Source organism: Zootoca vivipara, chromosome 1 (assembly GCF_963506605.1).
Source record: "Zootoca vivipara chromosome 1, rZooViv1.1, whole genome shotgun sequence".
Classification (NCBI taxonomy): domain Eukaryota; kingdom Metazoa; phylum Chordata; class Lepidosauria; order Squamata; family Lacertidae; genus Zootoca; species Zootoca vivipara.
The window spans coordinates 73821675-73838160 of NC_083276.1; the positions used below are offsets into that span (position 1 = coordinate 73821675).

The 16486-nt window shown below is 45.1% G+C and overlaps 1 protein-coding gene across 2 annotated transcripts; it reads right to left on the reverse strand.

The window, feature by feature from the left end:
- Window positions 1-2002: 2002 nt before the first annotated feature.
- MRPL23 (mitochondrial ribosomal protein L23) lies at window positions 2003-15843 on the reverse strand. 2 transcript variants are annotated; one of them, XM_035121068.2, is made up of 5 exons: window positions 15757-15843; window positions 14706-14828; window positions 13077-13159; window positions 11614-11687; window positions 2003-5332 (listed from the first exon to the last, which is right to left on the reverse strand). In XM_035121068.2, exons 1-5 carry the CDS (start codon window positions 15771-15773, stop codon window positions 5168-5170), a joined length of 462 nt encoding a protein of 153 aa, XP_034976959.1. In that variant the 5' UTR covers window positions 15774-15843; the 3' UTR covers window positions 2003-5167. The 2 variants fall into 2 exon arrangements, with proteins under 2 accessions (XP_034976959.1, XP_034976975.1); XM_035121084.2 differs by lacking the exon at window positions 15757-15843 and adding an exon at window positions 15565-15699.
- Between the last annotated feature and the right edge of the window lie 643 nt (window positions 15844-16486).

Genomic DNA, 16486 nt, shown 5'->3' on the forward strand with positions numbered 1-16486 from the left:
GGCTCCTAGAAGCTTTCAGCATGCAACAGCGGCCACATCCCGAGAAACAGCTTCACCTAAACCAGGTGAAGTTGAGTGGCCAGCTCAGGTGACTGGCCAGCAACCAGGTGAAGTTTGACTGGCCAGCTCAACCAGGTGAGGGTAGCCAATGGGTGAGTTAGGGACTTCCCTTGCATGCAAAGAAAGGCTCCAGTGGATTGAGTGGATGAGACCAATGGTGGCTCCAATGGTCAAGAAGGTGGTTTCTGAACATGCTGTGGAGGGAAATGGGGAGTAGTTGGGGTTTGTCAACTGGAAAGGTAGCCCATCTAGGAGATGGAAAATTCTGGTCCTAAACCTCTGTTGCCTTGAGGGATATCTTAGGGAGCAGAAAAGGCCAAGGAGTAAACCCTACACAAATCCAGAGTGGAGTCCCTAGGACGGTTGGATGGTGTCTTGTATGCCTCCTTCCAGCAACTCCTGCAGCCAAGTTGGTGCCAAATGTATTTCTCTGCTTTCCTTTGGACCACATCAGCGAGGCCTGGACAGCCCGGGACCTCCATACACACACTGCCCAGGTTTGCGCCCTGGTGTTGCTAATGCAGCAGTCTGACTTCATCCTGAGGCACACACCATTGCCTCTCGAGACAGACAGATGCCAACCTCGCTGAGTCAGAATGAAAGCCCACCACAATCCAATACTCTGTTTCCAGCAGTGGATAAACCAGATGTCCTTGTGAAATGCAGAGGCACTCATCTGCTGTGGTTTATTCCCAGTATCTGGTAATCAGAGCCATGCTGCTTCCAAATATGAAGGTGCCATTTTTAATCATTTAAATAATTGTTCATTATTCCAAACCCCGCAGTGAACACTGACTTCTCTGCGCTGTATCGCACACATGCGGTGCTAAATATTCAATAGTGGCTGCAAAGCAGCTGTGCTACATAGAATACAGGAGGCCAACTATTCTGTCAAACCAGCTCCATCCAAAACGGTAAGCCATCTCTTTGTAAATCCAATACTGTATCCTTTTGGAAAACCAGCGTATATTCTGGTTTTTTTTTTCTTTTTTAAGACCAGCTGTAGGTGGACCCAGGGCTTTTTCTCATTAACTACTGTGTGGCAAAAAATCTCTCTGATCACCCTCTGTTTTGGACCAACCTGCTAGCTTAAGTAGATCATGACGCACTCTGAAATATTTTTTTTGGTTAGTTGTACACAAAAGGGGCAGGCAGCTCCTAGCAGTTGTAAGCAGCAAGCGACATGCTGGACACTCAAAAGGAGAGGGGGTGTCAAAGGCAACTAATGAGCAGAAGGGGTGTGCGTAAAAGCCCTACTTAGATTGCCTCTCAGGGGAACAGCTGTTTCCTTGTAAACATTTTATGAGTTGTTCTGATTTCAAGTTTGAATGAAAAACATTTGTTGTGGCCAAGGTTTGAGGGCGGGGGGGGGGGAGAGAAAAAGAAGGTGTCAGCGGGGAAGATTCAATGCTTTTCCAAATGACAGGCTCTCGAAAGCAGAAAATTCAAGTTGTATACGCTCACATGAAGCCTCCTTAATGACTAAGCTGCTGCTTCAGTTGATCATATAGAGAAAGCAAAACAAAAAACAGGGAGGCATTGCTCCAGAGAGCCTACAAAGGGGATGTGGGTAGCATATAACAATTTTGTGTCCACATAAACCAATATTTAGTGGTATGTTGCTCCTGAAAATAGGTATTTAATTCAGCTACAATACCCCAAATCTGTTATTATATCCATGACATGTTGTCTTCTCCTCTTTGAAAAATGCATTGAAGCTAGTGTTGAAAGTTAATTTTTCACTATGTGAAACAGTAATATTTTTTTACCTGCCCTGACTGTACTGCTAAGTTTCATGGGCTGACTCCTTGAGTTTCAGAATTAAGAGATGAATGGAATGAAGCAGTTCAGCCTGCAAGCAAATTATTTAAAAACAAACTAGGGATACCTTCAGAATGCTCACTCACTTTGAATTTAAAAACAGTAAGCACAAGGCTGGAGACATTGTAAAAATTAACATTTATTATGGTATAAGCTTTTGTGAAACTACCACTTTATCCAATTCACTATTCAGAGATTTCGCTTTGTTGCTGGTTAAGAAAGCACGAATCATGACCCTTTGCCTCCCAAAGATCAATAATCTACCATCCAGACAGATCAGCTGAGTAGAAGCCAAAGCACTCACCAAGCTTTGACATTCTGTGTTGTTTTGTACATTTGTAGAAGAATTACACAAGAGGACAAGCTGGCACCACATTCAATAAATATCCTCATCCCCAAACAATTCCTCTGTCCAGCCATCCAGGCTCCAGTGTAGAGCCCATGGGTGTAGCTAGAAGAAACTGGGAGGGGATTGATTCTCTCTGTGTCCTGTTCATCTCCTGGCTTTCTACTACCTTCCATCTTCAGATCTGAAGAACTGCTGCTGCTGCTGCTATCTTTTTCTTCTGAGGGCATATTCAGCTGAGCAGCAATGTTATGCAGAAATGAAGCCAAAGTTCACCAGAAGCAGCTTAGCACAATTGAATCCCTAGGCAATCACTTTCTCCTTGCCTAAAGCCTTGTTGTGGAAAAGGGAGTCAGGAAGAAATGCCCTACTGTGAACCAGGTAAGTATCATAGGATGAACAGAGCATCCTTATAACTACCGTGTTTCTCTTAAAATAAGACACCGTCTTATATTAATTTACTTAAGAAAATAAGCCTATGGGGGTGTCTTATTTTTTTAAAAAATTACCTCCTCTTCCTGTCGCGGCTTGGCGCCCCGGAATTGGCTGCTGTTGCTGCTGGGCGCTTTGTCGGCGCTGCTGGGTCCCGCCGGGTCCGGGCTCCACGCGGCGCGCGCGGCGGCTCTTGCTGGGTCCCGCCGCGATGGGGCTCGGAGCTGTGTTCCGTCGCCGGCGCGGCGCACGCTGCTGGGCATTTTGGAGGGGCAGCAGCATCCGGTTCCGGGCGCTGAGAGGCATCTTCCTCTTCCATGGCGCCATCCAGACCTGCTCCCACCACTATGGCTTATTTTGGGGGTATGTCTTATATTTTTTCAACCCAGGAAAATCCTGCCATGGCTTATTTTCTAGGTGTGTCTTATTTTATGAGAAACACGGTAGGCAGAAAACTTGCTCGTCAGCTTAAAAAATGTATGAATTGCTTCTGCATATATAAATACATATAAATATATACATGCATATACACATATACAGTCGCATCTTAGTTTTTGAACAGCTTAGTTCTCGAACGTTTTGGCTCCGGCAAAACCGGCAAACCCGGAAGTGAGTGTTCCGGTTTGCAAACTATTTTTGGAAGCTGAACGTCTGGTGGGGCTTCCGGTTGGCTGCACTGAATGTGCTTTGCCTTGGGATTCAAATATTATTCCCTCTTGGGAGACAATGGTCTATCAACTTGGCTTCCTGCTTTTGATTGAGTAGCAGTGGAATAATTGCATAGCTGGGTAGCAAAAGGGGAAAGGAAGATCCCAAGGGAAAGTGGGTCATCCGCAGGCTTAAGCAAGCCTGACCCACTGATCACTCAGGATTCTAAATGAGTCTGGATATAAAGAAAGGTACGCAAGCCAAGCCAACCTCTATAAGCCAGGTTAGGCTATGTGCACCAGTCACAAGGGCTTAGGTCTATTGCAGCGTGTAAGTCAACAAAGCCCCAGCCTTCGGCTGGGTACAGTGCAGCTCCGGAGCTCAACAACAGAAAAATGCTCATAGTCTGCCACATCCAGCATGTTTTCCCATCCTACTAAACAGTGGCGGAGGCTTTGCTGAATTAGAGAACTGGGGAGGGGAAAGGGTCATGTTTATTGAAGCACACACTGGTGGTTTAGGTAGCAGGACAGGCCTCTGGGATATCCACCCACACACCACAACATCTGAATTAGTATTTCCCCAAAAAGCAACAGAGCTCAGCTTCCACAGAGCAGGCTGCCTAATGTTGTGCCATCTTCACTGAAAACTGAAAAACGAACTTGAAAAATAAGAGATAAGAAAATGGAAAGCAGGACTAAGCATACACAAAAGGGCAAATAATTCTTTAAACAAGAAACGAGGCAAATGGCAACCTTTTCTCAAGTCACTGTAACGGATTCAAGTTGGGGAGGGAAGTGCAGCCTTATGCAAAGACTTGGGAATCCTGATAGGCCAGGGGTCCCCAGACTTACCGGCGTTTGGGCCGGTTCCCACCGCGCTGATCGCGCGGCGGGCCGGAGGGCGGGGGAGCGCGCGCCTGTGTGGGCCGGCGGGCGGGGGAGTGCGTGGCGGCGAGCTTCCAGGGTGGGGAAAGCGCCGAAAATCCGTTGTGCGCATGCGCGTGGGCCTCCCCCGCCCCGGAAGTGCACCAGAAATGACTTCTTCCGGGTCGGGAGAGGCCCATACGCATGAGCACAAAGGATTTTCGGCGTTTTTTCCCCAACCCGGAAGAGCGCTGCCGCGCTGCGCACCGTAAGAGCGGGCGGCAGCGGCGGGCGTCGTCGCGGGCCGGATTGGCAGGCTAATTGGGCCGCATCCGGCCCCCGGGCCGTAGTCTGGGGACCCCTGTGATAGGCAAAGCCAACACACTGACGACACACACAATAACTAAGTGGGCAAGGCAGTGCTTTTTATTGGGTCAGGGCCTCAGTTTGTGTATACATGTTTTGAAAATTCAGAATGAACTTTGAGGCTGCAGGAAGACATTGTGCGATACCTCCACTCCCCAATACGCAGCCGTGCCAGTGTCTCATTAATGGTGCCCACATCAATCCCAAACACCCAACAGGGTCATCCCAGGAAACTGTGTGAGGTACCCAAAGTATGAGGCTGTCTGCCAATTCAGAGATAGCAAAGGTCACCCCAAATCTTGCATATGGCATATGTATTGGCTGTCTCAGCCTTTCTATACACCAGTAAAAAGCGGTGAAATAAACTATTCAGACCAGGAAAGGGGAGAGCAACAGCCTAAATGGAAAAGGCCTTCGAGATGGATAGAGGAGTTAGCATTTCAATCCACAAAAAGAAACATCATGAGCTGAAATGGAAAGAGCTGGAGTGATCCTGCTGCACAAAGGGAGTATGAGCAGTGTATTTTCAAAAGGCTTTATAGAAGTGGGGAGGACATCCACATAATGACAGTACAAGATGAGAACCCATACTGGGTGCAATGGTTGGAGTCCCTCTGAGCTGCTTCCATCAAAGTCCAAACCAGGTAGGAACGTCTGCTTGCCTGGGGTCGCCTTTCTGCCTCTGCCTCTCATCTTCCATAAATTTCTTCTGGGTCTCTTCAAAAGAGCCAGGCTCAATGACTTCTTCTTTTTCTGGAAACAAGTCTGGAAACTGAAAAGTTTGTCCCGCAGCCTAAAGATAGAAAACAAATGCTTAATATCATGTTCCGGTAGCAGCTACAACTCTTTGGACAGCTGTGGGAAGTTTCAGCTGGTCCAGAACGCTACTGCCAACCCCCAAGAGACTCAGCAGAGTTTGCAGGAAGTTAGATGCAGAATATGTTTTATCTTACCTTTCCTCCAAAGAGCGCAGGCTGGCATAAATCCTTCCCCCCTTTTTATTCTCACAGCAACCCTACAAGACGGGCTGGTCACTCTGTTGGCCTAAGATCACCCAGGGAGCTTCATTGTCAGGTGGAGGTTTGAACCTGCGACACCTCAGCCTTAGTCTGACACCCAAATGACCACACCACACTGGCTCTCCCAGTGCCCCTTACTACATAAATGACAGACAGGCAAATATCCTGCACCAGTTCAATAATGACCCAGATGTCCATGCAGAAAACAGTGACTTAGGAAATATGGTGCAAGGGTTTGTGTTACCATTAAGGAAGCAGGCGGCCAGATCAAAAGATGTTCCTGCCTAGCCAAAAGATCAATTGCTGGAGAGAAATTATGGAAAGGCTGTATACATTTACAAAATTAAATTTCTCGATTGCAGCAGGTGCAAATGACAACACTGATCCAGCAGAAGGCCTTGGGTTGCCTCAGAACATTCTTCAGCTCACTCTTTTCTCCCAGACTAATGTATCAAGAGAAGACAAATGCACCTCCGTGTGGTTAAAATTACCGGGGGGGGGGGCAAACAGCAGTTTTATGGGTACTTTCCCCCTTTAAGATAGATGTAAAAGTGGTGGGGACAGAATCACCACTGAAGTGGATCAATTAGGGAAGACTTTCAGTGATCTTCTCAACCCTGGGTCTGGTAGCATTTGGTCCAGAAGAGAGAGTGTGTGTGTATGAGAGAGAGCGTGCATTAAAGCACAGACCATGGTTACTGAGTGCCTCCATGTCCGCTGCACAACAGACCGAGGAAAATGATATGCTAGACAAAACACTGTAACGATAGGAAATAAAAAGTGATTCTTGAAATACATGTAATTCCTGAAATGTAGGATTACATTTATAGCAATCACTCCCCATAATGAAGAGAGCCCACGCCAGCAGAGAGAGCGCTGCCACAGACTCAACGTCTCCCATTTGGAAAACAATCATCAGCTGAACTTTTCGCTTTTATTTAACAGCAGGAACCTATTATTCGAGGACAGCATTCTATTCCGTTGACATTATCTCTTTATTTTTCCATAGTGTTGACAACCTCATTAAAATCAACCTTGTCAGCTTTCCATTCAATTCAAGTAGAGGAATTGGTATAATAAAACCATCAGACAATAACATCGCATAGAAAGAGGTGTTATAAAAATATTGTCTGGGGCTATTTTGAAACTACTTTCCAAAATACCTTCACAGTTTTAGCCCACCCCTAAAGAACTTGGAAATCAACAGCATATAAAACTCAGAAGACATGAGCATTTTTGCTGCATTTCTACAATCAAATTTTGCTTTGCAAGCTAGCTGAGCTTTTGCCAATGATAGCAGTCTCATGCAATGATTTTGGATGTGTGCACAAGGGAACTAGGCCCACAAGGAGGTGCAATTTTAGCTTTCTACATCTATCGCTTCCCACCCTACAGCACAGGTGATAGATCTTGGTCCCAATTTACAGAGATCCAGGCCTCAAAGCAGAAGCACTCCTACGTATATCATTCCAAGTTCTAACATAGGAAGTCTGCCCCCATACATAAGAGACCATTTCCACCCCTGCATGCCATTGCGGAATGCAATGTCTCTATCCTGCACCTCTAATTCTGCCCTTTAGGAAAGATCCCAGGAACATTTTTGATAACTGTTCCGGAGGTCTACTGAAATCCAAGCTTGAACATTTTCCAGAAACAACACAAGAAAGAGAGAGAAAGGGCTTTTAACACCTGGGCGTATTTTGGTTGTGTGCTGTTGCTGTCCACCCTGGTCCTAAAAAAACTCTAAAAACAAAATACGGTAAAGCAACAAAAATAACTCCAGTATAGACACCACGGGCAGCACTGGAAAGTCACCAAGCAACATTAGCATGGTTGCCACCTGTCCCTTCTCCTTGCCTGCACAATGTCGTCATTGAGTGATGTTTCTACATATACCAGGGCTGGGGTTACTGCCAAGCTGAAAACTGAGAGGCCTTGTCTTATGGTAGACATGGACCTTCTGTTCTCAAAGGGCAAGGATATGGCCTGTGGGATGAGCCAAGGTGCTAGCCCTTGAACTTTTCTTCTGCACGCTCAACCCTAGTCACAGAGTTGGGAGGCTGAAAGTATATTGCTCAGGGCAGATGGTTCCACAAAATGCTACATCTCTTTCCCACCCTCTTCATTTGTTTCAAGTAAGAGGGCATAGAGAAATGCTCAGATGCAATAGCAGAACTAGACAATACCCTTCCAGCTATCTATGGAAAGTGCTCCCAGTTCCCAGTTCCAAGGCTGGTCAAAATCAAATATTGAGTAGAAGTCAATCTGTTTCTGGAACCTTTTAATAAATAGAAGTCAGTGCAGACAAGTTGGCTCTTTCCACCTCTTGTTTTGCCGAGAAATGCTGATCTTGGCCAGCGGCCAGATAGGATTTGAAACAGCCAAGACATTACATTGAACTCTCAGAACTGAAAGCTTTATAAAGCCTCACAATACCATGCAGTAATTTTGCACTGGTCAGATTCCGGAGTGCTGAAAGCTTTATGAAAAATAGTTACTGTGCATGTTCAGTAGCTAGTTTAACTTGACCATTTTGTAACTTCAACTATATCCAGAAGAATAACTACATGCAGAGGGCTAAATATCCATCGGAAACCCTATCCCTTGTGATAGCTAAGGTCACGAGTGTAAAGAATGGTGGTTTATTACTCACTGAAAGTCAAATCTGAACTTCTGCCATATTTACAACCATTTGTTTAGGACCAATGGACAAAATCTCTCAGCAGGGTCAATGGACATTTGCTATGGGTCTCATTTAGGATAGGATTACAGCTCTGGGAGCAATGAACCTTATGAACAAACCACTTTGCTCCAACCAGGAAAGTTCTACTACGATCTCAAAGACCCACACCCGTCAGACGGACTGCTGTGTTCTGCAGCAGCTGAAGCAGGGCCGCCTTGAGAATATCTGGCGCCCTGGTGCGAACTATCCCTCCAGCGCACCCCCCCCTTTCCGAGTGTGGCTGTCTGGCGGGTGCAGTGTGGCTTTCACAGACGCCGCAGCGTGGCGCCCCCCTAGCAGCCCGGTGTCCTGGCGCATTGCGCCACCCAGCCTTGCCTTAGGGCCGGCCCTGAGCTGAAGAGCCATCCAAGGGCACCTCTACGTATGATCCTTTACGCAAATCTCGCCTTAAAGTTCTGAAGGCATACATGACTGTAACGAGATCCAAACCGGGGACGGGGGAGAAGTGCCTTAGTCCTTCTACCAGGTGAAGTTGTTGACTGAACTGTAATTTGATGAACAGCGACTCTCTGCAACAGAATCAGCAGGCTGCAAAAAAAAACCAAGAACACGACCCCCAAACCACACCACACGTGGCAGCCATGAACTATTCAAGGCAACAAGCTTCAGTGTTTTTAGAAGGTTCCAAGACGATTACGCTAGCCACTAGGCCACACCCTTCTCAAGTGATTTGGCATCAGCTAACCTGGTAAATGCACCCGCAGGTCTTACATGCCTGAACCTCACTAATAGGAGGAGGTGAGGGAAGAAGGGAAGAGAGCAGCTGAGATTCTCCAGGCACAGAAGCAGTTTCCATTTTGATATATAACCTGGTGCTAGTTTTTGAAGCATAAAAGGCAATCATTAGTTCTGCATCATAATCAAGGCTACAAAACGTTTTCTCCCCGGGAAGAAGGGAGAGAGCACACCAAGAACAGCCTGAAACTCCTGAAGGTGATATTGACCACAAGCACTAATTTGAGGTCATTTGCAATGGGAGACAAATACCACCTGCGCTGAACTATTCACTTGCCAAGTTCAGGGTGTGTGCGGAGAAAGAGTCCTCAATCTTCCAGACAACCTGGTCCTTGTGCATGCGAGTCAACTATCTACTCTCGCCCATACGGCTATGTGTTATATGATGTCTAACACATCAGGGTTTTCATCTTCCAACACTTGAAATGCAATGATTAATGTGTGCATATTATATTGCACAAGTTGCCCTGGAAACTAGAAGCTGATGACTTCCAGAGTAGGGAAACGTAACTGCTGCCTTCAAGACAAAACAATATTTCTCAGATGCGTAAGAATGCCAGCAAACGAAGACAAAGAATACAGGGAAGAATAATGCTGCCACCTATTGACTCTTTCAGGTCAACATGAAAACCTTCCAAAACAGATGGCTTTCTTACAGGATTACCCAGAATGTCTAAGAAACATGAACTTGTTTGCGCCTTGGACTTGTTTACACCAATCAAGGGGTGAAGCAGGGTTTGAAGCAAAGGAAGGAGGACGGAACAGAACCTCGGAATGACGAAGGACTCCCTTCTTGTCTGTTTCATCCTGGACTAGCTCTTTGTGAAAATGATACAACATCACGAACCAAGGCAGGAAGCTATAACATCCTAGCTCACCTTTGAGAGCCATGGGGAGGTAGTTGATTTATGATGGCCACCACCTCAAATGCATCCATTTGAAAAGCCGTATGCTATCCTCAAGCCATATAAATCAGGCCTTAGCAATGTTTTCTCCTCCCACGTCATTCATGAGTAATATTATTTCTAATGTAATACTGAGTTACGCACAACTAAGCAAGAAAAACATAACAGGAGCCCTACAGGATTAGCCACTAATTAAAAACTAATGAGAAGTGGGGTTAAAAAAATGTGACTATTGGTTCAAAGACTTTCCAGTCATGAGGAACTGAAGGTTAGTCATTGTTGAGAGCAAGATTAAGGTCAACCAAGAAACACTGCACAGATAAGGACAAACTGGTTAAGGCTGATGAAGAGCTTCTCCATTTATCTCTGAAAATGTTAACTAAAGGTGGCTTAAAAGAGAGAGAGAGAAAGAATGAAGAGTCATTTCACAGATCAGCAACTCATTAAGATGCAATAGTAAATTATCAGGGATCCAAAAGATACAAAGAGTGTGCAGGGCACAGAAGGAGTGAGGATGGTCTGTCTGTCTGTCTGCATCAAAAGAGCACCTGTGAAGTTCAGTAAGACTCCCCTGCCCTTCTCTCAAGCCTGAAAGGAGCAGGAGGAGCTTATCCCTGCAGCCTCCCTGAGCTTCACAGGTCCAAAACAGCAAGACTTTGATCCATGAAGCCCAATGCAGCATGGCATATGAAAAACCCCTCCAGTTCCTGAGCTGGGAGAGCAGCAAGCACAAATTTTGGCTACACGCTGAGGATACCAAAAATTAAAAGAGAATGGCTACTAATATTGCCAGTAAGATTAAATGATTTCACTCTATAGCTGTCCTGTTCAAATGTTCTAGTTACAGGTAGGTAGCCGTGTTGGTCTGCCGTAGTCGAAACAAACAAACAAACAAACAAAATCCTTCCAGTAGCAGCAATAACAAACTTAGTTGGTCTCTAAGGTGCTACTGGAAGGAATTTTTTTTTATTCTGTTCAAATGTGTGTTCTTCAGCTTCAGTGAAAAAAGTGAGAATCCAATTGTGAGACTAGCAGAATGGACATGCCATTAGCATCACAGAGTCGACATTCTGAGTCCATGAACTGCTGCACTAAGAAAACAGTGAACTGTGGGGATAAAAGCACTTTTAACAATTTCTCAGTCACCTTCTTGTAGTCCTCAGAACTGTAACATCCTGGCCCAGGCTCTTCCCTCAAAAATGTGAGATAAATATGTCAATAAATAAAAATGAATGAGAACCTACCCAAGTGACACTGATGCAAAAACCCCACATATACACTAAGTAAAATAATGTAAGTCTACCTCCCTCTCCCCCCAACCTTATACAGTGTACAACATTAATGTCTCACATCAAATGTAACTGATTTTTAGAAAAGACTATGCGACCTGAAAATAGAGACAATGCACGTATTTTTCTAACCCAATAAAATCTTTAATAAAAAGTAAATACGGTAATAATAATAATAATAATAATAATAATAATAATACTATTAGTTCTTAAAAGGGAAATAAATCAAATTAAAACAGGCAACTGAAAAAAGAGAATCTACCAAAAACTACATTGTGTAAATGAAGGAACATTATACAGGTCTGCCTAAATTGCATTAACTTTAACGATTTTTAAGATTTAGAATGTTTGGGCCCAGCCACTTGAGAAATGTATTTACTCACCAGCTGTACATAAGCAACTTTGTAATCGGGCTTCTTGATTCGTCGGTTTCTGTGATCCCTCTGCTTCATTGAACCTGTTAAGCATATGAAGGCTTCACTTCACTTCCCACAAACTACCAGCAATTCATCCCTTCCCTAATAAATGTTTTTTTCAATTAGAATCGGTTCCGATCTTTGGGGGGAATGAGTTTTGTAGTCTCACCAGCTGCACTTCCTGAGTGCCAAGGATGTAGTTTTACTGCCCATGATGCTGTTTTACACCGTAATCAACTTTTTATTTAACTGCATTAACTATAGGTCATAGTGGCACACACAGATAATTAATGTAAAGCATCAGTACATAACACACACACACACACACACACACACACACAAACGGTACAAGAGAGAACTTTTTACTGAACTAAGAGAAGCATCCACATTGGCACAGTTCAAGTGCCTCAGCCTGACCTGCCATCCTTAGCATTATCTATGCACAGCAGAAAGTGTCGTTTCTGTTTCTAAAATGCTGTTAAGTATTTACAATTAATACCGAACCTAGAAAATATATACATTTGGAAGAGTCTGAGCTAAATCTCCACACGTTCATTATATTTTCTCAACCCCCACCCTTCTCTCTTCTCATGCACACGTACTAGTTTCCAGTGGTTTAGGATTCGATAAGGAAGATGAAAAGTTCATAGAAATCAAACTCCCAGTGGACTGTGCTCAGACAATGAAGCACTCAGCATGGTTAGAAAGTTCAGCGCACTTTGTCTTATTTATTTGGCTAAGGATGCTTTAGCAAATCTCACATTTTTGCCCTTTACTTATCGATCTCCTTTATATAGTCATTTTTCTCTCTCTTATAAATTTGAAGCTTATTATCTAAAAAGATTTACTTTCCTAACCAATCTTGCAATTCTGAGTCTCTACTGCTCTCTACTATACCAACAATATTCTTGAAGGAAAACCATACTCCAGATTTTCTTACAAAGGGGCTGGATTGAATTTTAGGACTGCACTTTCTTCCATTTAGATTTCCTGCCTTTCTTCTGCCACGGAGCACACTGCAGCATGTGTATGGTTCTGAAGGAGTCTCCCACCCAAGTACTGGTCTGGTCAGATGCAGAACTGCTCAGCTTCAGCAAGATGGCAGCCTCAAGTGCCTTCATACCACAACATTCCTAAGTCCCGGGATAGGTGGCAAAAATCAATTATGGACAAATGCAAACACATTTTCCATGGTGTTTTCTTGTCCAAAATTGAGTTTGGTAGGGCCTTTGAACTTTATGGAGATGGGCCTGAACATTCATTTGTTTCAGGGCGACCTTTCTCAAATCTTTAGCTTTCACCACAATCCCCCCAGAGGATGGGTGGATTATTAGTAGATTTAATGGGGACAGGGAGGGAGGAATAAACTGAAAGAGTTCTGTTGGAAGACAGAACTCCAAATGCCCTCCAAACGTATACAGAAGACTCACCATGCTGTATCCTGGTTCTTATAGCAGCCACAGGAACTTTATATATACTTTCAAGGTAATCCTTCAATTCCACTCTTGTCATTCTGCACCAAATGCAAACAATTACAACACAGAAACACTTCTAGTGTGCATATATATGGTAAGATAGCTACATAACAACCCATGTCTTTGGGGAAAATATACTTGGCAGGGGGGTGCAGGAGATGACTTTTATTAACACAAATCAAGAGTAAAAAAAAAAACCTGGAGCTTAACCCAGATACAACAGAGCTACTGTTGGCTGTGGGTTCTAGTCACCCAGGAGTAGCTGTTCAGCCTGTTATGGATGGAGCTGCATTCTTCCTGAAGCAACAGGTCTGCATTTTGGACCCAACTCTGCTCCCAAATGCTCAGGTGGCAGGGGTGGCCATGAGTGCCTTTGTCTGATATGCCAATTGGGTCCTTTCCTGGAGAAACCAACCTATGCACTTGTCACCTCCAGGCTGGATGACTGAAATGCATTCTTTGGTCTGGTTCACACATCAGCTAAGCCTAACCATGGCTTGACATGAACACACAAACATACAGGCTCTGTGTGGGGGGGATCATGGCTGCATTGCTCTTCCAGTTATTCTGTTGCTGCGCTGAGATAAAACCATGGCTTGGCTTAGCAGGCTCTCCAAAGCCAGGCTCATAATTTAGCTTTCACCAGACTAATCATGAACTGTAATCAAGGTTTGTCCATGGTTTATGGCTCACGGCTTGTCCTGGAGAGCTAACCCACGACCTGGGTTCAGACAGCAAAGGCTTAGCTCAACTCAGCCAAGCCCAGCGGGAGAACTAGGGAGGAGCAAAGCAGCCCCCAAGATCCCGCAAATTCACACTATGTCATAGTTTGGATTAATGTGACATACAAACCAAATCTATGTGAGGCTGTGCTTGAAGAGAGCCCAGACATTTCAACCTGTTTGGAATGCCACTACTGGATAGTGTCCAGATCAAGGGAATTAACAGTACCACTCTATTCTGCCTTGGTCAGGCCACACCTGGAATACTGTGTCCAATTATGGGCACAATTTCAGAAGGCTGTTGACAAATTGGAACGTGTGCTGAGGAGGGCAACCCAGATGATCAAGGGTCTGGAAACTAAGCCTTACCAGGAGCACTTGAAGGAGTTAGCTATGCTTAGCGTGGAAAAAAGGAGAGTGAGAGGAGATACGATAGCCATCTTCAAATATCTAAAGGGCTGTCACATGGAAGAGGTAACACGCTTGTTTTCTCCTGCTCTGGAGGGTAGGACTCAAGGCAATGGATTCAAGTTACAAGAAAGGAAATTCCGACTAAACATTCGGAAAAACTTTCTGACAGTAAGAGCTGTTCAGCAGTGGAACAGACTCCCACAAGTGGTGGTGGACTCTCCTTCCTTTGAGGTTTTTAAGCAGATTGGATGGCCATCTGTCATGGATGCTTTAGCTGAGTATCCTGCATTGGAGGGGGTTGAACTAGATGACCCTTGGATCCCTTCTATGAGTCTAAGCTTTGTCTTTGTCCTTTGGACCCAGAATACTTGCAACATTCTGGGGAGATGTCTTCTTGAAGTGTTTGATTTTAACCCAATAAGCAGAAGTTCCTTTCCTTGTATGTACTTACTCCATGGGGATGCGGAATTGCACAGTGTCTTCTGGCTGCGGAACACCAGGCCTCACCATTGTCAAGAAGTAATCTGTCCGGAAAACCCTTATTTGAGGATTTCCATACTGGTACAGGGGATATCTATAGACAGAAGTAATAAATAATTCCATGGGGGGACTGGAATTCTTATCCAAATTATTTCAAGTACATCTATTACCAGGAAGTGGGAATCATAAATTCTCCACCAAGCTATAAATAAAAAGAATAAATCTGCTTTGAAACCTTAGTTTTAAAGAACAAGCTGCTTCTTTTTCCTTATACACCTACGTATCTCTTAAGGAAATGTGATATAAATGAATTTATTCTATTCCAAGCATAGTTGTCAACTTTTCCCTTTTCTTGTGAGGAATCCTATTTGGTATAAGGGAATTACCCTCAAAAAAAGGGAAAACTTGACAGGTATGATTCCAAGCAACTCCAACTCAACAAAGATGATCATTCATACAAAGCAAAAAGCCTGCATTTGCTTAATTCTAGTAATATAACTGGATTTTCTATTTGATGACCTCCAAACAGTAGAGCACAGTGACAGAAATAGGGATATATTCCTTGGGCAACTCCCATCGGCGTGGCCAGGTATGGCGGGAGTTCCTACGAGTGGAACTGTAAAGTTCGAAGTGACCGAGGGTCATCTAGTCCAACCCCCTGCAAAGCAGTATTTACTGCGAGCCAATGGCGTCTGGAGGGAACCACGTCGGCTGCCGGCCTCCCTCCCTGCCTGGCTACACTGCCGGTTGCGCGAGGAAGCCGCTTCCCTCTGCCTGCCCCGCTTCGCCCTCCGTGGCTTTTATGAAGGAGCCGCGCTTAGGACTCAAACCGGGGAGCCTCCCGCCCGCCGGAGGTCAGCAGGGGCAGCGCCTTCCGGGCTGCATCACCACGGCCGCGAGGTCCTCGCTAAGCCCGGCAGCCCTTTCAAAAGAAGCAGGAACCGCCGCCGCCGCCAGAGTCGCACGGGGCGCAGAAGCGGAGCGAGAGGGAAACTCCCTCCCTCGCGCTACCGGCCACTTACAGAATTCGCCTGGCCATGATTCCCGATCTCCTCCTCCTCCGACGCTTTCGTCACCCCCGGAAGGGGCGGCCACATCCTGCTACGAGAGGGAGGAGCGCATAGAGGTAGGAGCGCATAGAGGTAGGAACGATAGAGCGGCGATTATGGCTTTTGTCTGGGATGAATGTTGGTTCCTTCGGCTCCCCCTTTGTTCCCCTCCCCCTGCGGAGGCTGTAAGAGCTGCCCATAGGAAGCAAAGGCCGAATCTGATGTTTTAGCGTTGCTCTGGTTAGGTAGCGGCACATCCCAGCCTCCTCTGCAAAAGGCAGCGAGTATTATCAGTGCCGGATTTAGGTATAAACTAAACAAGCTTAGGGCCCCACTTTCTTGGGGGCCCCAAAAATTTTTCACTATTAATATACTTCTTAATTGTATTTCAGTTCAACAATTACTTTGATAAAATACATATTTTGTTACGTGCAAATGGCTTTAGATACCTATTAGGTCCATAAATTACCATATAGCATATATTCAACACAAAAAACAGCGACAATTTGTTGTTGACAAAGGACAGCTGGACATACCTCTTCAAACCTAAATCCGGCCCTGTTCTGTATGCATTTTTTTTTACTTGGAAGTTTGGGGTGTTTGGAGGCACCAGTCAGAGATGGTCCGCTCTTTTCGGCCTTGGACTCTGTTCCCATATGGTGTTACTCCGGAGCAGGCACGTATTCGTATTGGGCTGCACTAC